The 26,229-nt window shown below is 37.4% G+C and overlaps 1 protein-coding gene across 5 annotated transcripts in view; it reads left to right on the top strand.

The window, feature by feature from the left end:
- The window catches only part of PTPRZ1 (protein tyrosine phosphatase receptor type Z1), a 181,472-nt gene that overhangs the window by 84,839 nt on the left and 70,404 nt on the right, over positions 1–26,229 (top strand). For 4 of the 5 annotated variants that reach the window (XM_036328840.1, XM_036328839.1, XM_036328843.1 and 1 more), the window contains exons 3-8: positions 12,353–12,532; positions 15,910–16,061; positions 20,619–20,714; positions 21,198–21,264; positions 24,041–24,198; positions 24,338–24,488. In XM_036328840.1, the coding sequence (XP_036184733.1) occupies positions 12,353–12,532; positions 15,910–16,061; positions 20,619–20,714; positions 21,198–21,264; positions 24,041–24,198; positions 24,338–24,488 (804 nt within the window). Of the gene's footprint in view, positions 1–12,352; positions 12,533–15,909; positions 16,062–20,618; positions 20,715–21,197; positions 21,265–24,040; positions 24,199–24,337; positions 24,489–26,229 lie in introns of those variants that run through there. The other variant, XM_036328841.1, reaches the window with a different exon arrangement.

The following is a 26,229-nucleotide window of genomic DNA, read 5'->3' as shown; positions in this document are numbered from 1 at the left end:
TCCTTTAGCCTTTTGTCTGTGAAGCTCTTTATTTCACCTTCAATTTTGAGTGATAGCCTTCCTGGATAGAGTAGTCTTGGATTCAAATTCTTGCTTTTCATTAATTTGTATATTTATGCCACTCCCTTCTGTCCTAAAGTGTTTCTATTGAGAAATCAGCTGACAGTGTAATGGGAGCTCTCTTGTAACTTTCATTTCTTGCTACCTTTAAGAGTCTTCTTTGTCTTTAATGTTTGCCATTTTGATTATGATGTGTCTAGGTGTGGGTCATTTTAGAGTCATCTTAATTGGGACTTTCTGTGTTTCCTGAACTTGAATGACTTTTTCTTTCAACAGGTTAGGAGGTACTTTCTTTCTGTCATTTTTTTCAAACAGGTTCTCTATTCCTTGCTCAGGTTTTTCTCCCTCTGGCACCAATATGATGTGGATGTTGTTATATTTCATGTTGTCCCAAAGCTCCCTTAAACTATCTTCCTGCTTTTTAATATTTTTTTCAATCACTGCTAAACTGTATGTGTTTTTCTCCTTTATCTTATACTTCATTGATATTGTCCTCAGTTTCTTCTAATCTACTCTTGTTTCCTTCCATGGTATTCTTTATTTCAGGTATGTCATTATTTATTTCCAATTGGTTCTTTTTTTTTTAAATATATTTTATTGATTTTTTACAGAGAGGAAGGGAGAGAGATAGAGAGTTAGAAACATCGATGAGAGAGAAATATCGATCATCTGCCTCCTGCACATCTCCTACTGGGGATATGCCCACAACCCAGGTACATGCCCTTGACCGGAATCGAACCTGGGACCCTTCAGTCCGCAGGCCAACGCTCTATCCACTGAGCCAAACCAGCTTTGGCTCCAATTGGTTCTTATTCATAGTTTCTATACAGTTTTCATGCTGAAATAGTTTTCACTATATTCCTTATAGTTCTCAAGTTGTTTGAGCATCCTTATAACCATTACTTTGAACTCTATGTGTGATAAATTGCTCTCTATTTCATTTAGATCTTTTTCTGGTGATTCCTCCTGTTCTTTCATTTCTTTGTTTCCCCCTCTATTCTGTTTCTTTGTGTTTGTTTCAGTGTGTCAGAATACTACTATGCCTCTCAATCTTGGTGGGCTGGCCATCTTACGGGACCCAGTGGTATAATCTCCTTGATCTAAGTTCGGTACTCTAGGAATGACCCTTGTGTGAGTTATTTGGGTTCTCCTGTTGAATTTGGGTCTTGATAGTTGTTGTTATATTTGTGGATGAGCTCAGCCCTCAGGCTTGTTGACCGTGAGTCTCAACCCTGAATACATCATTCCAACTGTTATACAGGTGCTAACAGAACTAGACTAAACCAAAAAGAACACGAAGACAACAACAACAACAAAAACTAAAAAAGGAAAACAAATACCAGTACCAACAACAATAAAACAATAGCCACAACTTGAAGACTAAAATACAAACAAATAAATGAAAAACAGATACTAAAAAAGAACACTAGAATACATGAGACCAGAAGAATTAGAAGAGGAAATAAAAAAAAATACATTTGACCTAGTAATACCACTTCCAGGAATATATCCCAAGAAAACAGAAACATCAATCAGAAAGGATATATGCACCCCTATGTTCATAGCAGCACAATTTACAATAGCTAAGGCTTGGAAACAGCCTAAATGCCCATCAGCAGATGAGTGCATTAGAAAACTGTGGTACATCTACACAATGGAATACTACACTGCTATAAAAAAAGAAGGAAATCTTACCATTTGCAACAGCATGGATGGAACTGGAGAGCATTATGCTAAGTGAAATAAGCCAGGCAGTGGTAGAAAAATACCACATTAACTCACTAATTTATGGATAATAAAGAACATTATAATCTGATGAACAAAAAGGTAGATACAGAGGCAGAGAAGCATCAAACAAACTGTCAAAGTATATCAGGAAGGCTGGGAAGTGTTGGGTGGGGGAGTAAGAGATCAACCAAAGGACTTATATGCATGCATATAAGCATATTCAATGGACACAAGACACTGGGGGAGAGGGGGAGGGCATGTGCCGGTGGGTAGGGGAGGCCGAGGGAAGGTCAATGGGGAAAAAAAGGAGACATTTGTACTACTATTTGTAATACTTTAAACAATGAAATAAAATTAAAAACAAAACAAAAAAATTAAAATAAATAAGTAAAAGAGAATGTGAAAGCAAAGAAGGAAGAGATCAAAAATTGGGTAGGTATAAAAATAAAATATAGAAAATAACAAAATAATAATTTTTAAAAGTGATAATACTAAATAAAATAAAATGTAGAGTAGGAAAAGAAAAATGGAAACAGAGAAAAAAATAAATTGAATTAAAAATAAGAATTAACAAAAAGAGGATGAGAAAGAGGAAAAACAGACCAAAATTTTAAAAAAGCAATTAGAGAATATGCAAGTGAAAAGAGAGAAAGAAAATAAAAAACAAACAAACCCAAAAAACACAAAAGAAAAAAAACCAAAAAACCAAAAGCCACACACACAAAAAGCCTTGGGTATACTATTTGTGGAGCTCACTGGAATTTGCTTTGATGCTGTTGCATCTGGTGTATGGGTCTTGAATCAAGTAAGAGGACCACACCTCAGGGTGTGATGTGTGTGTTGGGGGGGATGTTAATTTGAGGGTAAGGGGAAAATGAGCCCTGTTGAGAAGTACCTGCAACTTAAATCCCTTCAATAGACTATCAGATAAAGTTCAAACCCTTTATCCTGGCATTTAAAACCTCAAAATCTCATCTCTACTCATTCCTCTCCCCTCCCTGCCTTGCATTTTCGGTATCATCACATAGAACTTCCTGCTGTTTTTCCCAAATAACCATTCTGTGCTCATGCTGTTCTCTCCTTCTAGATACCTTCGGCCCTGACTTTCTTACCCACCTTCAATTTGATGATCCTTGCCCATTATTTAAGACTTCTTTCAAGTATCTTGTCATTCAAAAGTCTTCTTTGTCTCTTGTCCTGTCTGGATTAGGCATGACATTTTATGTCCCTGGAATACTCCATGCATCTCACTGCTGTCATACTTAGTAGATTGTATTACAATTCACAGTTGATATGTCTTAGGGCTCACTAGAGCATGAATTCTTTGATGATGTGTGCTGTTTTATTCATATTTGAATCTTTTGTACTAGATTTATATTCTATCTCACACTAGGCACTTCGTTAAATATTTGATGACTCAGTGAACCAATGAATAAATGAAAGCTGCCTTCATTGGGATTAAGTTTTCATGGAATATAGAGATAATACAAAATATAAACTTCCCTGCTGCAGCAATGGATTTATGATATCTTCCCACAGCTTTTTCTTAGTCCTTGCATGGAGCAGAAGCACGCACTGAGATCTGATTTAACGAAGAACCCCATAATCAGTGTTTATAGAAAGGAGGAACTGACGATTCTATATAGGGATTAAACCAGAATATTTGGTTTTATAGACAGTGTGCTCTTCAACCAAAGCAATAAAATAATACCGCAGAAAATTATCAGAAAGCCTATCACAAATAGAAAGATGTAGGATGATATCTGTGTCTCAGACTTCAACTCTGAGTCTCTGGTCCTTTTACCCATGTCAGTAATAAGTATGTGGACAGTAACCCTTGGGGGCAGATGTGATGGTGGTGCTACTGTCAGAAAACCGGTGTTATCTATTGCGCCATTGCTTCTTTGCAGAGGAGCCTGGCTCCTCAGTTATTGGAGAAGAGGAATGTTGATGACCACAAGTGTTCACAGTGACTTTAAGGCACTTTCAGAGTTTTTCCTCGAACCAAGAAGTAACTTGCAGGACTTCTTTGGGTTCTGTATTTACAATATCATCAGTGATAGCCAGTCTGCAGCAACGAAGTAAAGAAATCTCACTGTTTCTCATCATTCCACAGGTAGTTTGCCTGCCTTTCAGTGAGGTTGGTTAGTTAACAGCAAATACTACAGAAAGGTCCTGCACTTCTTCAGCCCGCATTGCCTTCCTTCTGAAGCCTGAATATTCAAACACAGTGGACTCATTTGGAATCATGCAAATTTAAAGTTCATGACTTTAATCAGAGTTACCTAATCCCTGAGCCTCGTCTTCCTTTTTAGAAGTGCTAGCTTGTTGGGATAGGTAGACTAACAAGAACTCTTCATGATTCTTACAGCTTGTTCAGGTTCAGCTGTGTTTTTCTGATTTGTTCAGTGAATATTTGATACCAGGCTACAGCAGTAGAAACACTCCTGCATTGGGCCACAGTAATTTATAAAGCTGTAATTTATAGTGTATGGAATCCTGGAGTGTATTCAAGGCAATTAGTAATGAATGTTATAATCATTACTACAGCCTTACAGCAATATTACATTTATATTTGCCTTTTAATATTTGTACATGTAAAGATATAGAAATGCAAACATTTTCTTAACACAAAATCTGGACCAGAGCTCCAGCCCCTGTGACTCAGTTGGTTGGAATGTCATCCTGAACACCAAAAGGTGATGAATTCGATTCCCACTCAGGGCACACACCTAGGTTTCGGGTTCCATCCCAAGTTGGGGCACATATGGGAGTCAACCAGTAAATGTTTCTCTCTAACATAGATGCTTCCCCCCCACCCTCTCTAAAATCAGTTATATAGCCCTAGCTGGTTTGGCTCAGTGGATAGAGCATTGGCCTATGGATTGAAGGGTCCTGGGTTTGATTCTGGTCAAGGGCACATGCCCAGGTTTCAGGCTTGATTCCCAGCAGGGGGCATGCAGGAGGCAGCTTATCAATGATTCTCTCTCATCATTGATGTTTCTATCTCTTTCTCCCTCTCCCTTCTTCTCTGAAATTAATAAAAATATATTTTAAAAAAATAAATAATAAAAGCAATTACATATATATAATTTGGACTGGAAAATAAATTCATTAAAATATGTTTTTCTTAACAATATCTTGCTATTTGAGTAATCAGTTCTAAGTCAACTAACTGTTAATCAAATCTTGTTAAATAATAGCACCTTATGGTAACTTAAAAGAAATCATATTGGAATTTTTATCAAATTTTTGTGAATTTTCAGTGGCTCTCTGCTGAATACCTTAAATAATATTACAATTATTTTATCCATTTTCCTCACATTGGAAGGGAAGACCAACAGGAATAATGTAAAAATAGATAGGAAGAATTATTTTTCAAAACTTTTATTTTTTTACTTTTTTTCTCCAAACAGTGAAAACATTCTTCTTTTTTTCTTTCTTTCTTCTTCCTTCCTTCCTTTCTTTCTTTCTTCTTTCTTTCTTTCCTTTCTTTCTTTCTTTCTCTCTCTCTCTCTCTCTCTCTCTCTCTCTCTCTCTCTCTCTTCTTTCTCTTCTTTCTTTCTTTTCTTTCTTCTTTCTTTCTTTCTTTTTTCTTTTTGTTAGAGACTGGTGAAGTAATATTTCCCCACATAGAATATTTTTTAAATGTGTTTTTATTTAAGACAATAATTGGTCAAGATGTATAATACAAAGACAGAGAAGGGTAGGTAACTGTAGCTATCTTGCTGAAGCATTTATTTATTCAGGAAATGTTTAATCCTTAAGTGGAGTTCTAAGAAAGTTGCTGAAATTACAACATGAATAAGACACTGATATATTGTTGTTCAAATAGGTCTTTTCAGGCTGCTATACCAAAATCCCATAGGCTGGTAGCTTATAAACAACAGAAATCTATTTCTCACACTTCTGGATGTTCAGAAGTCCAAGATCAAAGTGGCAGAAGATTCAGTGTCTAGTGAGGGTCCTTTTACTAGGCTGCTATCTTTCCACTACAACCTCACCTGGTGGAAAGGGCCAGGGATCTCTCCGAGGTACCTCTCATGCGGCACCAAGTTCTTTCACAAGAGCTCAGCCCTGGTGACCTGATCACCTCCCAAAGATCTGCCTTCAAATACATCCATCCCAATGGGGATTCAGATTTCAACATATAAAATCTGAGAAGGCAAACACTCAGCCCCTTGCATAGGGATTTTGTAAAAAGTGAATGAAATCTTAGCTATGGTGAATTGTGCTGCTATGAACATAGGGATGCATATATCCTTTCTGATTGGTGTTTCTAGCTTCTTGGGATATATTCCTAGAAGTGGGATCACAGGGTCAAATGGGAGTTCCATTTTTAATTTTTTGAGGAAACTCCATACTGTCTTCCATAGTGGCTGTACCAGTCTGCGTTCCCACCAGCAGTGCAAAAGGGTTCTTTTTTCTCCACATCCTCTCCAACACGTGTTGTTTGTTGATTTGTTGATGATAGCCATTCTGACAGGTGTGAGATGATACTGCATTGTCGTTTTGATTTGCATCTCTCGTATAATTCGTGACTTTGAGCATGTTTTCATTTGTTAAGATTTGGAAACAGCCTAAGTGCTCATTAGCAGACGAATGGATTAAAAAAATGTGATACATCTACACAATGGAATACTACAGTAAAAAAGAAGGAGTTCTTACCATTTGCAACAGCATGGATGGAACTGGAGAGCATTATGCTAAGTGAAATAAGCCAGTCAGAGAAAGAGAAACACCACATGCTCTCACTCATGTGTGGAATATAGTGAACAACATAGGCTGCTGAAAAGGAATAGATCCAGAGACAGAGAAGCAGCGATAAGACTGTCAAACCTCAGAGGGAAAGTAGGGGAGGGTGGGGGTAAAGGGGAGAGATCAACCAGAGGACTTGTATGCATGTATATAAGCCCAACCAATGGACACAGGCAACAGGGGGCAAGGGCATGAGTGGGGGGGGGGTAGTTTATGGGAGGAATGAGGTCACATGTGTAATACCTTAATCAATAAAGAAATTAAAGATTGAAAAAAAAGTGAATGAAAACAAATAATTGATGCCTGTGAAATGTCTGCTAATTATGCAGCCTCTCTCTCTCTACCTCTTCTTCAGTCCTGCCAGCTTCTTCTCTCTAATAGGACTGTTGCGAACTCCTTTCCTCATCCAAGGCCTCCGGGCCTCCACTGGCCCACGCAGGCTGCCGTTCCACCTCCATCTGGAGGACCTGGGCAGCCACTCTTTGCTCAGTGGACCAAGCTGGGTTGCTCACTTCTCTCTGAGCCTTGCCTGCACTTTTCTGCCACAGGGAGCTCCCTCCAGCTCACAACTCAACCAGACATACTATTGGTTCCCTCTCGGTGGTGAGGATTCTACCCATTTCTCTGGGCTCACTGTGTGCTTTTACTCTCCATGTTGACCTACATTCAGATCATCTACTCCTTTAGGCATTTGTCTAGTTCTTATGTAACAACATGCCTCCAACCTCTGGAATGCAAGAATGAAAAAGCAAGTCAACAAACTTGAATCCATGTTTATTTACCTCCTACAAAGCCTAGAATCGCTTTCAGTTCTGCTTGGAATGGAAAGTGCGCAGTGTTTAAATACTGAATACATTCGTTAGGTGCACAAAGACTATTTTGCGAGAATTTTATTCGTTTCTATGTGCCCGCCTGGGAGTTTGGCAGTAAGATACAGATGAAATAGATAAGTTAACAAACAAAATACAGTCTGTTACGTGCTCCACTAGAGATAACCACAGGACATGTATGGGAGTGGTACTAATCCAGGTAAGTCAATAATTGGATGAAAGAATGGATGACTGTGTGAATGAATAATTTATTTTCATTTTCTAGAGCTGACATTTAGTACTCTACAGTCCTCCTTGTGGGTAATCAGCCTGATAATTCTGTGTTGCAACTACAGTGACTCTCCTCATTTCTTCTTCGCCACAGTCACTAATAACACAGTGAATATCATTCTAATGAATTCTGTACACCTGCTTTCTCAGGTACATCATCATGGCTTTAACCACTACGTGGACCGAGCTCTCAAATTGCGACATTAAAAATATTAATTTGGGAGTTTTAAAAATGTTTAAGCATAAGGTTAACCTACTATTTTATTATTAAAGACAGGTAAAATATACTTAATGCTTCTTTGATCTATGTTTCATCTCTGTGCACAGTTATAACACATTATTATTTTACTGCTCTTGGTTTTGTACTTATGACGATTTGAAAGAACCTAATTTCTAGAGTCGTTTGCAAAAAGAACCTCAGTGGGCTTTTGTTGTTTTATAGCTTTTTAAAAATGTTTTTATTTTTATGGGACTTTTTCTTTTACAACCTTTTCATAAAATATCATTTTCCCTACTTTCTCTCTTTTATTTTGTCTTTTAGTCACAAACATTAAGGATGCTTCTTGACCCTGTATTTGACCTCATGCTCTAGTACAGTGGTTCTCAACCTTCCGGCCCTTTAAATACAGTTCCTCATGTTGTGACCCAACCATAAAATTATTTTCGTTGCTACTTCATAACTGTAATGTTGCTACTGTTATGAATCGTAATGTAAATATCTGATTGCAGGATGGTCTTAGGCGACCTCTGTGAAAGGGTCGTTCGACCGCCAAAGGGGTTGCGACCCACAGGTTGAGAACCGCTGCTCTAGTAGCTGTTTTAAACTAGGTCCACACTCAGTGTAACTATTTGATTCACTTCAAACCAAACCTTATCACTCAGGATCACTATGCTATAAAATGTCAGACAACATTTAGGTTGGATGTCATGCCTTTCTTGATATCCTTCAGCAGAAGTTTAGTAGGGACTACCCAACAAAAGTATCATATGGCAAACAGTAAAATGTGACCTACTGGTGAGGTTAGAAATGGTTTTCTTTTCTTTTCTTTTTTTCTGTTGCAATTTAATGTTAATCCCTATGAGCTCAAACTCATATAACAAAAGACATCATCATCTTTTATTTGTCTGATTCAGTCATTCTACAAATGTTCATTGAACACCTATGCTATGTGCCAGGACTTTTTTTTCCAGGTTCTAAGGAATAGGAACAAATAAACATAATTAATATCTTAGGAGAACAAAATTAAAGAGAGGGAATCAGGAATGACCAGGGTAGGGAAGTGTAATTTATACAGGATATCCAGAGAAAGCCTCTAACAAGATGCATTTGGGAGGGACCTCATTGAAGCAAGAGAGTAAGAGAGAGAACCTTGCACAGCGTTTCGGGAAGCCTTCTGGGAAGAGGTGGCATCAAGTGCTGGGCCCTGAGGCTGCCCACGTTCCAGGAACAGAAAAGCTAGTGTGGCTAGAGTAGAGCTGGCACCACAGAGCAATGGGAAGTGAGATTAGGGAGGATGTAAGTGGTGACATCATGTAGTATTTGTCAACCATGGTAATGTTTCTTTACATTTTTCTCTGAGTGAAATGAGAAGTTATGGGAGGGACCTGAGCCAAGGAGTGACCCGCGATCTGATACATATTTTAAAATATTACTTTCCCTACTTGTTGCTTTAGTTTTCCCACATGGCACAACAAATTAGTACAACTTTAATGGCTTAAAACAACATGTATTTGTTATCTCACAGTTTCCATGGGTCTAGAGCAGCGGTTCTCAACCTGTGGGTCGCAAACAATGAAAATACATCCTGCATATCAGATATTTACATTACGATTCATAACAGTAGCAACATTACAGTTATGAAGTAGCAACGAAAATAATTTTATGGTTGGGGGTCACCACAGCATGAGGAACGTATTAAAGGGTCGCGGCATTAGGAAGGTTGAGAACCACTGATCGAGAGTCAAAGAGGAGGAACCATTTAGCTGACTTCTCTGCTCATAAATCTAAAAACAAGATGCCCTTTGCAGCGCAGAGTCCTGTTTCTAGCTCATGCAAGTTGTTGGCTGAATTCACTTCCTTGTCGTTGCAAGATTGAGATCCAGGTCCCCAATTTTTGTTTGTTTGTTGTTGCCACCCTAATCATTTTCCTACTGTGGTAAGAATTTCATAATATAAAATTTACCCTCTTAACCATTTGTTAAGTGTACACAGTTCATTAGTGTTAAGTTTACTTACATTATTGTGAAACATCTTTAAAAAAAATTTTTATCTTGCAGATTTGAAACTCTATACCCATGAAATAATTTCCCTTTATCCCTCCTCCCATTTCCTGCTAATCACCATTCTGCTTCCTATCTGTGTGAGTTTGACAACTGTATGTGCTGCAAATAAGTGGAATCATGCAGTATTTGCCTTATTGGTACTGGCTTGTTTGTTTTGGCTGGCTACCTGCCTGTGGCCACTCTTAGTACCTAGACATATAGGGTGTGGGAATTTCGGGGGCCATTTTATAATCCTGACAACTATGTAATTGGGGAACAGAATTGTGGGAGGGATAGGAGAAGAAGCTGGAGATCAGATAGAAGGCACTGGAGATGTCTACCCATTGCTTCTCAAAATTTGATCTCCTGGGGTTTGTGTTAAAATTAGCTTCTGACCTAGTAATGCTGCGAACTGCCTCTCCTAACCATCTCCTAGTGATGGCAATGCTGCTTGTGGAAGATAAAGGCATAGACTAATGATGACAGTGGGCTGGGCTGGGCTTGGTTGGTAACAGTGGAGATGAGAAATGGTCTGGTTAGGGATATGATTTGAAGGTAGACCCAAGGGGGTTGCTGAGGAAGAAAGAGGCATCAGGCTGACTTCTAAGTTTAAGGGACCACAAAGATTACAGCTGGAGCTGGTTTCAGTTGTTCAGTTTGGATAAACCAAATAGGAAGCCAAAGAGAGATGATCACGAAATGCTATGGGAAATAGCAGGTTTATAAATCATATGCGCTGGTACCAGAGACTTGAATTTGTATGTTTCTGTGAACCACAACTATAAGATTCATCCTAGGGTTCTTGGATTTATTTCACTATATTAAAAATTTAAGCAAACAAAGGGTCTTACTGATTGGTGTTGCATTTTCTCTGCTTCTCTTGCACTGACATAGTAACATGAGCTGTGTTTTTTTTGTCCTCATGCCAATTTCTTTACAGTGAAATAAGCACAGTATTTCTCATTAATAGAGCTGTTCCTGGAAGCTGACATGTGCATCACTGTGCATATTTAAAGCATCTGAAACTCCAGTGCTCTCTAGGAGTAGTTAGATTTTTTTTAAAAAAATTTTAGCACCTGTCGATTTTGGTAGATGCCTCACTAGGGGATGAATTACCTAATCGCCCCTGGCTATCTAGGTATAGTTTCATGGTGTGACTGATTATTATTTTTTTCCTAAGCTAAATTATGGGTATTATGATTATGCATATAAATGTATTATGTAATATTAATATTAAGATGTATATGCTTATATTTGATGGGGAATATAATTTAATGTACAGTTATACATAAAATGTATTATGCAAAGCTAGTTTTGTCACATTATGAGAGCTTGCATGGAGGTCCATCCTCACTGAGTTCTTTATCACAGCGATTTTAGTGTGCCACAAAATTTTTGGGGCACACCCAAAAAAGTATTTTTTGCTGATCTGACAAAATAGTAGGTATAATTTTAATTGATTTAAAAAAATAATAATAGTAATTACCTACCCTTTTTTTCTCCAAAGTGACTTTTTTTAAAATTCAGGTGCCTATAATTGTATAGAGGATGTCTGGTACCAAGAATTAAAGAATCATACCCAGCTGGTGTGGCTCAGTGGTTGAGCATCGACCTATGAACCAGTAGGTCATGGTTCATTCCCATTCAGGGCACATGCCCAGGTTGTGGGCTCAATCTCCAGTAGGGGGCATGCAGAAGGCAGCTGATCAATGATTCTCTCTCATCATTGATGTTTCTGTCTCTCTCTCCCTCTCCCTTTCTCTCCGAAATATATATATATATATATATATATATATATATATATATGTTAAAAAAAGAATTTACCTTATTATGTGGTGTGACCAACAAGATTATATGACCTATTTATTTATGGTTCAAAACAGGGCATTCATACCAGAAGGCTACTGTTGTGTTGACTGTCGTCATATTTTTATTTGACAATCTAGGGAAAAGAGGTCATTGCCCTTCATTAAAGAGTCAGGTATTGCATGTTTAAAAATTCTTGCAGTACACTATTTGAAAATCGCTGTTTTATTACAAGAAGTAGATTGCATAGACTACAGGTACAGGGGGGTGGAGGTTGTTTACTTATAATTTCCTTCAACATCAATCATGGAAAACCTTGGCCTTGCTCAAACGTGGGCTAGGACTCACTGCCTTACATGACAATCAGGCTTTCTGTTATTTGATGAGTGTGATGGCTAAAGAAAGGCTGTTGATCTCTGTACTTGATGTGTTTGTTCTAGAGGCCTGTTTTTATAGCGTATTATATTAAAACCCAGAATCTAAATCTAGGCATGCTAGTTTAATATTGGTTCAAAGATGTCTCAAGTTTCTTCCTATTATATATATTTTAATGTAATGGATTCATTACTTTATAACATAAAATTTAGCTTTTGCTTAGTAATTTATGAAATTAACTTCTTACCCTTTTCTTTTCCTAGGAGCACTGAATCAAAAAAATTGGGGAAAGAAATATCCAACATGTAATAGCCCCAAACAATCTCCTATCAATATTGATGAAGATATTGCACAAGTAAATGTGAATCTTAAGAAACTTCAATTTCAGGGTTGGGATAAAACATCTTTGGAAAACACATTCATTCATAACAATGGGAAAACAGGTAACATGTTTGCATTTTACTTGTGACTTTAATATATTTATTGGACCTAGAGGAAGTTCAGATTAGTTTCATTTGATTTTCCTTTTATAATGTACTATGAACTGGATATAAACTATCTGTACAACAAACCAAACAGAGCCTAGAAAATCCGAAGTTTAGACATTTTGAAAATGTGTACAAAAAAATAAAATCACCAAAGTAGTTATCTCATGTTCTCCAATAATATAACAATAATGATGCCTCCACTAGAAGATGTGATAAATATACTGTAATATATAATTAATGTAATCTAATAATTCCATCACCGGTTAATCACTTAGTCAATCAGGATTTCCTTTTCTTGGGCATTATAGTTTGATTTGTCTGCTGAACCTCAGACTATATTCAATAATTGGATAAGAAAGAAGCAATTGACTATAATTGAATTTTAAGAAATTACTAGCCCTTTTACACAAAAGCTTAAAATTATATACAGTCCTTAGGAAGCACTCTCAACGTGCTTTTTCTTGACACTGTCTGTTTTTAAAAACATGCAAATTATAATGCCATAAAAAATTCCACTAAATGATAAGTAGAAAAAAAATATTTTTCAAAAAGTGTATACCTTTCTTTTCTCTGATATGTTTTAAATGAAATTGTATATATTTCAAGAAGTTACGTAAAATAAATATAGTCATGGGGAAGAGATTGGAAAAAATATTCAAAATGATCATAGGGGTAATGTTGAGGTGGTTTGTAATTAGAGATTCCTAGAAGTGGAATCCCTGGGTCATATGGCAGTTCCATTTTTAATTTTTTTGAAGAAATTCCATACTGTTTTCCATAATTGCCGCACCAATCTGCATTCCCACCAGCAGTGTACTAGGGTTCCCTTTTCTCCACATCCTCCCAGCACTTGCCATTTGTTGATTTGTTGATGGTAGCCATTCTGACAGGTGTGAGATAATACCTCATTTTAATTTGCATCTCTCAGATGATTAGTCACTTTGAGCATTTTTTCATATGTCTCTTGGCCATCTGTATGTTCACTTTGAAGAAGTGTCTATTTAGGTTTGCCTATTTTTTTATTGGATTATTTGTCTTCCTTTTGTTAAATTGTGTAGGTTCCTTATATATTTTGGATATTAACCTTTTATCAGATGTATCATTACCAAATATATTCTCTCATACAGTGGGCTCTCTTTTCATTTTGTTGATGGTTTCTTTTGCTATACAGAAGTTTTTATTTTTAATGTAGTTCCATTTGTTTATTTTTTCCTTAGTTTCCTTTGCCCTAGGAGATGTATCAGTAAACATATTGCTATGAGAAATGTCTGCAATTTTGTTGCCTATGTTTTCTTCTAGGATTTTTATGGTTTCATGACTTACATGTAAGTTTTTTATCAATTTTGAGTTTATTGTGTATGGTGTAAGTTGGTGGTCTAGTTTCATTTTTTTGCATGTACCTGTCTAATTTTCCCAGCATCATTTATTAAAGAGACTGTCTTGACTCCATTGTATGCTCTTGCATCCTTTGTCAAATATTAATTGAGCATAATGGTTTCGGTCGATTTCTAGGTTCTCTTCTGTTCCATTATCTATATGCCTAGTCTTTTGCCAGTATCAGGCTGTTTTGATTATGGTGGCTTTGTAGTATAATTTGATATCTGGTATTGTAATTCCTCCAATTTTGTTCTTCCTTAAGATTGTTGCAGCTATTTGTGGTCTTTTATTATTATTATTATTATTATTATTATTATTATTCCATATAGATTTTTGGAGAGTTTGTTCTAGATCTGTGAAATATGCCCTTGGTATTTTAATAGGGATTGCAGTGAATCTACAGATTGCTTTGGGTGGTAAGGACATTTTAATGATGTTAATTCTACCCATCCATGAACATGGTATATTCTTCCACGTGTTTATATTTTCCTCATCTCTTTTTTCAATATCCTGTAGTTTTCTGAGTACAAATCTTTTACAAAACTCCTTGACTAAGTTTATTCCTAAGTATCTTTTTTTGTTGCAATGTAAATGGGATTGTTTTCTTAGTTCTCTTTCTGAGAATACTAGCACATTATTGGTGTATAAAACACCATCGAGCCCTACCCAGTTTGGCTCAGTGGCTAGAGCATCCACCCATGGACTGAAGTGTCAACTTACGAACCAGGAGGTCACTGTTCGATTCCCAGTCAGAGCACATGCCCAAGTTGTGGCTCAATCCCCAGTGTGAGGCATGCAGGAGGCAGCTGATCAATGATTCCCTCTCATCATTGATGTTTCTATCTCTCTTTCCCTCTCCCTTCCTCTCTGAAATCAATATATATATATATTTTAAAGTACAGCATTAAATCCTGATCAGGTTAATCTCTGTGTCTCCCCCTTCCTAGGATTGTGTGAGTAGCAAATATTTAATGCATGGCACATTGTAAGTGATAAAAAAGAATGTTGACCATTATTGTTATTGTATTGTTATTGTTGTTATTATTAATGGAAGTTTATGTCTCTAGTTGTCCGACCAGCATGTTGAATTAAGTCCCTAATGCCAACAGTGGTTTCTGCCTCATGGAACAAAAACTGTTTAGATCTGATTGAGAGATTTCAACATCTTGTCTTAAGCTCTCAAGAGAATCCTTAATCTCCACACAACTCTTGAAATACTGTCAGATAATATCTGATATGGAACTCAAATTAAGAGATTTTAAGATTCTGCAAGTTGTCACTCAGGATTCAAACATGAGATGGCTAAAACCCCTCAATGGGACTGGGTTTCCACCTGCCTTGCTGCAGCCTAGGACATGGCTTGATGAAGCCTGGGGTGATGCATGGAGGGGTATGAAGGGGAGACAGAAACAGCACCCTGATAACGAGTAGAAATGAGCTGAACATGAGAAGGTGGGGAGCACTCCCAAGAGAAGACTTCTTTCCTCTCTTCTGTTCCTTCTCCCTTTGCTCTGTCCCCTCACTGTCATCACATGCCTTAGGGAAGCAGAGCTTTGGGGTAAGGGCCATCTCAGGACTCCAGAGAAGCAGGGCAGGTGGACTGGCTGGCTGTCCTCTGCCAGAAGGGTCCCACAGTACTTACAGTCTTCAGGTTAGTTTACATTTTAGGCAATAAGATATATGGATTTTTTAAAAATTTGAATTTCCTGGGGTGACATTGGTTAATAAAATTATAAGGTTTCAAGTGTACAATTCTATAATACATCATCTGTATATTGGGTATATTGTGCAGAGTTACAGTTCAGCTTCCAAAATGGCAACTTAATTTTTAAAAAATTAATCAAAGAAATTATTTTTAATGTACCTGTAATAGGAGAAAATGTACTTGAAATTTGTAATTTTGATTTTTAGAAATTTAGATGCAATCTTATTTTTGTCTGTGTATGTGTTTTTAGTGGAAATTAATCTCACTAATGACTACCAGCTCAGTGGAGGAGTTTCAGAAACGGTGTTCAAAGCAAGCAAGATAACTTTTCACTGGGGAAAATGCAACATGTCATCCGATGGATCAGAACATAGTTTAGAAGGACAAAAATTTCCACTCGAGGTAAGTCACTAGTTCTGCTGGTGCTCCAGTCTGGACTGGTTGCCCTCTACATCCATGCACAGCCATCCTAAGATCTCCTGAATCATTCCCTCGGAGTCCCTCTGATCCTTTCCTCTATTCATTGAGATTTTATTAAGCATATTATTTTATTAACTAGAGGCCTGTTGCATGAAGAGATTCATGCAATAGGCCTTCCCTTCCCTTGGCTGCTGGCACCAGTTTTCCTCTGGCACCCGGGACCCAGGCCTTCGCTCTGGCTGGGCTCCGGCCAGAGCCACGCCTCCCAGCCGTCAGGCCTTGCGGCTCCGCTGATTCTGGGGCTGTGAGGCCTCAGGGCTCTGCCTGGTGCCGGGGCCCTGAGACCCCTCAGCTCTGCTGATCCCTGGCGTGAGGCCTCGCGGCTCCACTGATCCCAGGTCTGAGAGGCCCCGCGGCTCCGCTGATCCCGGGGCCATGAGGCCTCGCTGCTCAGCTGGCTTCGTTCCACCTTCGTTCCACCACTTGGAGCCTACATATGGAAATTAACAGCCATCTTTGTTGGCGGTTAATTTGCATATCACCCTGATTAGCCAATGGGAAGTGTAGCAAAGGTATGGTCAATTACCCTTTTTGTCTTTTATTAGATAGGCTTTGCTATCAAATTTTATAATTTGTACAGTTATATTTTGTTTGCTTTGTTAATATCTGTCTTCCTTACCAGACTAAGTTAAATAATACCCAAATTTGCTTTTTCACTTCCTGGTAACCCAGAATGTCACATTATTGATGATAAATGTTTATGAGTAAATGAATAAATGAAATTTTTTCATATCCCTGTAGGGAAAAAAAGAGGGGGGGAGGGTTCATCATTATACTGGAGAATCAAAGAAATGCAAAGTAAAAAGAAAAAATTTTCAGCTTTAAAATTGGCAAGATAAACATAATTATAATAAATCATGAATGTGGGATGAAATAAACACTTTCATACATGTCTAGAGAGTATAAATTGGTAGACTTTCTGGATGCAATTTGCTTGTTTTTATCAAGAGCTTTAAAAAGCTTATTGTCAATATCTGTCATTTCAATTTGTAGCAGTTTAACCTAAAATATAATTAGAGATATACTCAAAAATGTATGTGCAAAGATTTATTTACAGTAATAAAAAGTTGAAACAAGAGAACATGATTACATTATGATGGGATATCATATATCTTGTAAAAATCATATTCTTAGATGATTTACACAAAAATGGTTCATCATAAGATATTAATGCTTTTTACTTTTTAAAGATATTAATGCTTTTAAAAAAGAATATAAAAAGGTGAACATGGTATTGTTATTTCAACTTTGTGAAATATGAAAACTAGTCACTGAGAGTACAGTTTGAATCACTGACTAAGTTTGAATATGGATTTCATCATTTAATTATTAAAGACACAACATTGTACAAATTATTGTTAGTTTAGTTATTAGTTAAAGACATGACATTGTAGAAATTATTTACTTTACCTAAGCTTCCAGTTCTCTTCTGTGAAATTAATGTAATAGTAGTAGCAACTATCTTATGCAGTTATTATGAGGATTAAATGAGAAGATGGATTATTACTAATATAAAAATAATTGAGGGAAATCAAGAAAGCATTAACAATGATTTTTCCCTTTGTCATGGCATATAGGTGCCTTCTTCAAAATTCCCATGTTTTCTAAATTACTTAAAATGAAACTATTAATTTATAATCCAAAATATATATTGATAATAAAAGTAAAACTAGCGTGAATGATCTCTTAAAGCAGCAGTTCTCAACCTGTGGGTTGCGACCTCTTTGGTGGTCAAACAACCCTTTCACAGGGGTCGCCTAAGACCATCCTGCATATCAGATATTTACATTACGATTCATAACAGTAGCAAAATTACAGTTATGAAGTAGCAAGAAAATAATTTTATGGTTGGGTCACAACATGAGGAACTGTATTTAAAGGACCAGAAGGTTGAGAACCAATGTCTTAAAGGGTTAAAGATCATTTTTCATGTGGATAAGCACATTCAGATTTATAGCTTGCAATTTATTTTTAAACTAGGGGCCCAGTGCATGAATTCATACACCTTGAAAGGAACTGTGGGTCATGAGGCTACGGTGGGCACAGGGGTAGGTCTCGGCCCGTCCTCCACACCCCTGCCCAGTCCCTCCCACTGTGACCCCTGATCCCCTGTCTGCTGGCAGCCCCGCTAATGCCTCCGATCCCATGAGCTGACAGCGCCAGCCCCACTCGTGCCTGCTGCGGCATGGAGCGATTGGGGCCGGCACCAGCAGCCGGTGTGAGCGGTGGCTGCTTCCCCAATCACCCCCCCAGGAGCAGGTTTCATATATATAGATATATTAAATGTTCTTAAAGAAAATACAGTATCAAATTTGGTTTGTGAAAGAAATAAAAGTCAATTCATTAAACACACATAACATTCTCATTTCTGAGAGTTAGCTCTTTCACAATATTACTTATTTAAAGCACAGATGAAAATCAATATATAGATGATGTCTTAGAGAATTGTACACTTGAAACCTATATAATTTTATTAACCAATGTCACCCTAGGAAATTCAATAAAAATTTTTTAAAAATCAAGAAAAACTCTGGCAACAACATAAGTTCTGAACCGGCAAATGAAACAGTAGAGAGTCTGTGCACTACCCTCATATATTTTTCTTATTTAAAAAGGCCCTCAAGTGTTCTTAGTGGTATTGTCTGTTTGATGGTTGTTTGTGTAACTCTCTCCATGTCATTGTGCAAGCAGGAAACTGAGGGGCATCCTGGACTTGTTCTGTTTTTCTGGTCTTTCTGCTTGCTGCAGACAAGTCTTCTCCATTCTGCCCCTACATGATGTGGGAGATCAGATGAAAATGTAAACCACCTTTGCCTCTTACGTCGCATATGGAATGTTTCTGAACTGGTCTCCTTCTCTCTAGTCTTAATCTCTTCCATGTCCCCCTCTCCCATCCCCCCATCCTGCTCCCTCCGCACCCTGTTAGCTGAAATGCATCAGGACTTGCCATTGCTTTCCAGACCAAACTGCAGTCAGGGACGGCCTCGCAGGCCTTCCTGGTGTGTCCCCTGCCTACGTTTCCAGCTTCATCTCTCCTCTTGGTCACATATGCTCAGCTGAAATCACCAACATGACTTCCCATTTCCCACATTTCTCATATTTGCTTGCCTATTGGCCTTTTTCTGGTCCCTCTGACTTGAACACAAGCTTATCTCTTCTGCCTTTTCACCTCTGAGCTTTAAAGCTTCTCATCCTTTTGGATTCGGCTTAGAAATTCTCTCTTTGAAAGGCTTTGGGGATCACTCAAGGCAGGAGCCACTACCATCCCCTGCTTCACACCCACTATTTCTCTGATCACCGCCCTACAGCACATTAGCCTTCTCAGAGGCATTCTCTTCTTCCCTTAATTATGCTTCTAAACTCAGTTACCTCATTTCCAAGCCCATGACATGAAGATCACCCACTTATAAGTGAGACTAGGGGCTATCGACAGATATATAGGCTAAAGTAGAAATTAACAAGGTGTAGCCTCAGACCTGGAAAGAAGACAAAATAAGGAATTAAAACTCTTAGTATTTTTTAGGTGGAAATAAGGTCCTTAAGAATTTCACAATTAATAGAGTGAAAGACAAAGTCCGAAAATAGTAACCCTCAGACCATCAAGAAAGGCACGTCCAGTCAAAAAAGAATGAAACTATATTTGAAGGAATACCAGGAAAATAGTTGAAGTAACATTTGATCATTTATTACATTTGATAATTGTTCTAGTAAATTATTACTTTAATGCCACCTGGCAATCTCAAAGTGGTCATTTCAATTGTAGATATGTCTAATTTGTGTTTCCTTCCTCAATGCAGGATGAGAAATGATAGTAAATGCAGTTGTGTATACACAAAATTGAATAATTACTTTTTGCCGGGGCTCTTGTCCCCAGCATCAAGAAGGGTTCAGGAATCTGGAGAAGGCTGTGTGTAGATTTAATAGGAATCCAGAGACTAATGAAGAGTCCGGAGACGAGATATAATTTTGAAAGGCATTGGGGGTCAGAGGAGCTTAGCTAAAGGAGCTAAGATCCAAGATCTTAAGTCTAAGGTCTGAGGTTCTCTCGTTGTCCCCAGAACCCCATGCTTTTTATTAACACAATTTGTCATGAGGCGAGGCAGAGATATACACTTCAAAGGGTTAGGGTTTGGTACAGAGTCCATTGTCAGAATGGGGGGAATTAGCCTATGGTTGTTATCAATTTAATGTATCCTATTCAGGTTTGGGAAATGCCTTCAGCCATTCCCAACAGGTAATTACATGTGTAACTCAACCCTGTTGAGTCCCCAAGTTTCATCTACCTTTTGATGAAACTCTTGAAATTATGACATGCTGGAATTGGTGTCTGGCAACTTTTAAATATGCAGAGTACAGAATTATACAGTTTAGAGAATTTTTCAGATAGAAGAGATTGAATTGGTAAATTATTTTATTGTTTCTTTGCTCACTTTTGTGAAGCCTTTCTATATACTAAAGCCGTCATTGTTACATTTATAGATGCAAATCTACTGCTTTGATGTGGACCAATTCTCAAGTTTTGAAGAAGCAGTTAAAGGAAAAGGGAAGATAAGAGCATTATCTGTTTTATTTGAGGTAATCATTGTACTTAGATTTACCACTAACTCCATTCCTGTTTGAATCACATGACATATTGATGTGAAATGTCAAAACGTTCTTTGGAACAAATAGAAGAGCTCACAAGTAGAATGCTAACTTGGAGAACAACCCCTTGGCTGGGCAGTTGAAAGGGCCTCTTGTACTCATCTGTTGGGTACCTCACAGCCAGCCGGAGCAAACTGTCCTGAGGGCACCGATTTGCCTCTTTGTATATGCAAAGGATCATAATGATATAGCAGAGACTATGAGTCATGACATTTTAAAATGTACTTTTCATGGTGGAAAAGTTTAAGAGATTTAAAAGGTTTATGTTGTATTTGTACCTTGCTGTGGAAAAAGAGTGAGCAATTTGGAGGACATTACTTTTGACTATTAAAATGGAAACCACTAATCTTTACATTTTAGTGGACACAATCAAATATTTTACCCCATTTTTAGAATGTCATTCTTCTTTAACAGATTGGAATGGAAGAAAATTTGGATTACAAAGCAATTATTGATGGAGTCGAGAAAGTTGGTCGTTTTGGTAAGTAAGCTATTTGGAGACGTCTTCTAGATTCTGCTTTGGATGCTAATGAATTTTTACATTATTACAAAAATCAGTTGGGTGGGAGAATGAGTTAAGAACAGATCTCACTGGGAGATTGCCTCCTGCAGGAGTGAGGGTTGGCACACGAGTAGCTAAATGACCAAGGCACTGCTATTGGGATGTGCTACTGGGAAGATGCAAAAACAAAAATGGGACTATTCAAGGAGACAGGAAAGCCATATTGTTTAAGGATTCTAGGACCAGATGAAATATTTAGGAAAACTCTACCCATTTTTTGTTTTGGGTAGGAATTCTCTGTTTTGAATACAAGACCTATATTCTTGTATATCTAGCAAGTTAAATCAATATTTGTTCTTGTACTATATATGTATGTGTATTTATATACATATGTTACCCAGAATATATGTTCCACTTTTTGTCTTGGCTTTTTACTCTCTTAATAGTGACTATGGATGAATAGATCTTGATTATCACATCTTAAAATTTATCTTTTATGGATAATTTTTGTGTGCCATTTCAGAAATCTTAATCTACCATAATATTATAACGATAATTTTCTCTTTTTTCTCTTAAAGTTTTATTATTCTGTTCACATTTAGATCTATAATCTATTTATAACTGATCCATGCAGTGTATTTAGAACTGATTGAGTGTAAAGTAGGGATTCAAGATGCACTTTTTTTCCATAAAAATATTCAACTGATGCAGCAGTCTTTTTGTTGTTGTTGTTAATTCTTACCCAAGGACACTTCTTCCATTGATCTTTAGAGGGCGTGGAAGGGAGAGGGAGGGATAGAGAGGAAACATCAATGTGAGAGAGACATATTGATCAGTTGCCTCTGGTACTGGGCCAGGTGATTGAGCCTGCAACTGAGGCAGGCACCCTTGTCAGGAATCAAATCTGCAACCCTCAGTCCTTGGGCCAACGCTCCAACCACTGAGCCAACAGGCCAGGGCTGACCCAGCACTCTTTATTCAAAATGCAGTTCATACCAACTACAGAGTAATTTTTTTCTGTCATAAATCAAGTGACCATGCATATGGGGGTCTGGACTCTGTTCTCTTCCATATTCCCTTTGTCTCTTTTTCCATAAAGATCTCACTGTCATGACTTTTACAACTTTATATGATCAGTTGCCTCTGGTACTGGGCCAGGTGATTGAGCCTGCAACTGAGGCAGGCACCCTTGTCAGGAATCAAATCCGCAACCCTCAGTCCTTGGGCCAACACTCCAACCACTGAGCCAACAGGCCAGGGCTGACCCAGCACTCTTTATTCAAAATGCAGTTCATACCAACTACAGAGTAATTTTTTCCTGTCATAAATCTAGTGACCATGCATATGGGGGTCTGGACTCTGTTCTCTTCCATATTCCCTTTGTCTCTTTTTCCATAAAGATCTCACTGTCATGACTTTTACAACTTTATATAACAGATCTTACTATCTAGTGGTGAAAGTTCACCAACTTTATTATTGTTCAAGAGTATCATAACTTTGTTTTTTTAATTTCAGTTGACATTCAATGTTATATGTGTTTCAGATGTATAGCATAGTGGTTAGATATGTACAAAGTGATCTTCTCAGTAAGTCTAGTCATCACACGGCACCATACATAGTTGTTACTGTATTATTGACTGTATTCCCTGTGCTGTCCTTCATATCCCTATGACTATTTTGTAACTATCAATTTGTGCTTTTTAATCCCTTCGCCTAACTTTTCTTTGTATTTCCAATTGAATTTTAAGATCAGCATGTCAGTTCACACAACACACACACACACACACACACACACACACACAGGCAAAGTCCCTCTTGGGACTTCCATTAAGATTTCATTGACTCTATAAATTAATTTGGAGAAAATCAACACCTTCACAGTACCAAATCTTTCTACTCCTATACATGGTGTTTCCCATTATTTTAAGATTTTATCAATTAGAGAATTACTCTTAAGAACGGTTTGTGATTTTAAATAAAGATGTTAAACACATCATTCTTTAAATTTACTTATACTTGATACTTTGTTGCTATTATGTTCCATGGTTTAAAATTTTTATTTTCTATAGTTTGCTACTATAGAAATAGAATAACTTTTTGTAGATTGGTCTTATATGCAGTGAGTTTACTAAATACAGTTGTTAATTCTAATAGTCTGTAATTTTTTTATATTTTATATGCACAATCATGTTATTTGAAAATTATGGTATTATCATTTATTCCTATCCAGTCTTTATGAGTTTTTTCTTTTTCTTCTTTTGTTGCATTAGCCCAGTCTTCCAGTTCAATGTTAGATAGAAAAGGTGATAGCAGGACGTCTTTATTTCCCCTTGATCTCTAAGGGGAAAGCTTTCAATAAGCCATCCTTGTTATGTTTATTATGGGCTTTTGAGGATAATCTTCAGAATGAGCTTTTGTTTTGGTTTTCCACTAAGTGTATTGAATCTTATCAAATGATTTTCCTGTATTTATTAAAATGGTCATATAATTTCTGAATATCTTTTATGTGTAAAATAGTCTTTCTAGCATCTTCCTGGTGTAAAGATGAAGCATCTAACACTATGTAGTGATATATGTAAAAAAATCTCTGTATGTGCCAGTTTTATTGCCATTTAAAAAGTAGATCTAAACTGTTCTCAGATTCTCATTTCTGATTAAATAGATACCAAGGCATATGTCTCTGTTTCATAGAAGTTTTGAACAGCTAAGTTCCAGAGTTGGGATGCCAGCTGAGACATCTGTTATTACTTTGCAGGGAAACAGGCGGCTTTAGATCCTTTCGTATTGCTGAACCTCCTGCCAAACTCAACCGACAAGTATTACACCTACAATGGCTCGTTGACCTCGCCTCCCTGCACGGACACCGTTGACTGGATTGTTTTTAAAAATACAGTTAGCATCTCTGAAAACCAGGTAATATTAGAAATTCAAACACATGAAGTAATTTGAAAAAAAAAATTTTTCGGAGCTTTACTACAGAATGTTTTAGAGCCTTTACTGATGCCCGTGAAGCAGGAATGTTAAAGTACATGTTAAATTATCTTCTTTTTAGTTGGCTGTTTTCTGTGAAGTTCTCACCATGCAGCAGTCTGGATATGTCATGCTGATGGACTACTTACAAAATAATTTTCGAGAACAACAGTACAAGTTTTCCAGGCAGGTGTTCACCTCTTACACTGGAAAGGAAGAGATTCATGAAGCAGGTATGTATTGAAATATAATTTTTCTATAACTCACAGATTCAGTTTTGTAGGAGGTAATTGTGGTACAATGGAAAACAACAATTTTTAGAAATATATAGATTATTAGCTTTGTAGCTTTAAACAAACTATTTAACTTCTCTAAATCTCAGTTACCACATTCATAAAATGGCAATTTAAAATATCTGTTCTTCCCCACATGAATATTTCCATTTTGCAGGTGAAGAACAGTGAGATTCAATAAGGCAGTGATTTTTCTAAAACACACAGCAGTAGATGGCAAAGCTCTGAAGTCACTTGATGGAATTTGTACTAAGAGCTCTAAAAGAGAACTGAATAAACAACCAAGATGTTCAGAGCTTGGGGAGATCACATCCGGATGGGGTGATCAGGGGAACCCCGGCGAGAGAACTAAATTTGAGCTGAGCCTTGACATGTGGTTTTGTTTTGGTTTGTTTGTTTGTTTCTGAGGTAGATCAATCATTTGTTCCAACAAGTATTTTTAAATTAAATGTATTAAGTTGACATTGGTTAAGAAGATAATGTAGGTTTCAAGGGTACACTTCCATGATCTTGTGCCCACCACCGAAAGTCAAAATCTTCTGTCACCATATATTTGGGTTTTAAGGTGTTCATCATAGTGTTGGCAGCTCCTGGGGAAGAGCTAACACCTAGTAGGGATGGAAACTAAATGGGCTGAATTATTAATGAAAAATGAGTCTTTTCCCCAGTTGCCTTCTTTGGAGGGAAGAAATGTCTTGTCAGGCAATAGAGAGGACGCCAGGGAGCCTCTCCGCAGTGACTTCTTTGAAGCCAGAGCAGCAGTCAGAGCCTTTGGAAATGCCCAGAGAACACAACCAGTTGCATCTACTGACTTGTCCTTTTCATTTCACCCTTTGAATGGACTAGTTCATGAAGGAAATAGTTGAAGTGGCCTTTGCTTTGGGGACTTAAAACCTTTCCAAGTACATGGTCTTCTTTGATCTCGGCCCTGCCATGAATTTTTGGCCATGTATAATATTAATGTAATAATCATCTGCTTTTGAAGATTAGGCATTAAAATGGCATGCTTTAATGTGCTATTTGTGAGCATTGTTTACACTTTAACCACACAAGAAAAAAAATACAGCACAAGACAGCAATGATGAATAGCTGCATTTAATGTTGCATTAAGTTTCAAATTAAATCGCCCCAAAGTGAGGAAATTTAATTATATTTCTACTAGCAACACTAAATACTATAACATCCTGTCTGGTAAATAATAGACAATTGATTAGAAAAAAGAAGCTGGATTTAACCATTTCCTTTTCTAAAATACAAATGACCAAATAAAACTTTTAAATAAATGTATTTCTGTCATGTACTTTTATCAATTATATGCTATTAAAACCCTTCCATACCATTTGCCATTTTATGATAGGTCCTGTTTAATACTAACTAGTCTCAGTGCGTTCTCCTCCCCATCTAGCTTCCTTCTTTCATTCTGAAGAGGGCGGACCCCATCTCCCAGGCTGCACTTACACATGCTCTTTCCTGTCCATGGCATGTTCTTCCCGGCTGTCTTCACTCATTGGTCTCCTCATTCTTCAAAACCAAGTAGACCGTTGCATCCACTGGAGAGCCACTCTGACTCTACCGCCATCCCCACCAAGCCTAGCTCTGGCCGGGGCACAGGATTGTGCCCTGGTGGAGGTGCTGTACCCACAGAGTAACAGATAAATGATGTGCATCTGAGGTTGTGTGA

Source organism: Myotis myotis, unplaced genomic scaffold (assembly GCF_014108235.1).
Source record: "Myotis myotis isolate mMyoMyo1 unplaced genomic scaffold, mMyoMyo1.p scaffold_m19_p_11, whole genome shotgun sequence".
NCBI lineage: Eukaryota > Metazoa > Chordata > Mammalia > Chiroptera > Vespertilionidae > Myotis > Myotis myotis.
This window is presented reverse-complemented; position numbering and strand designations above follow the sequence as displayed.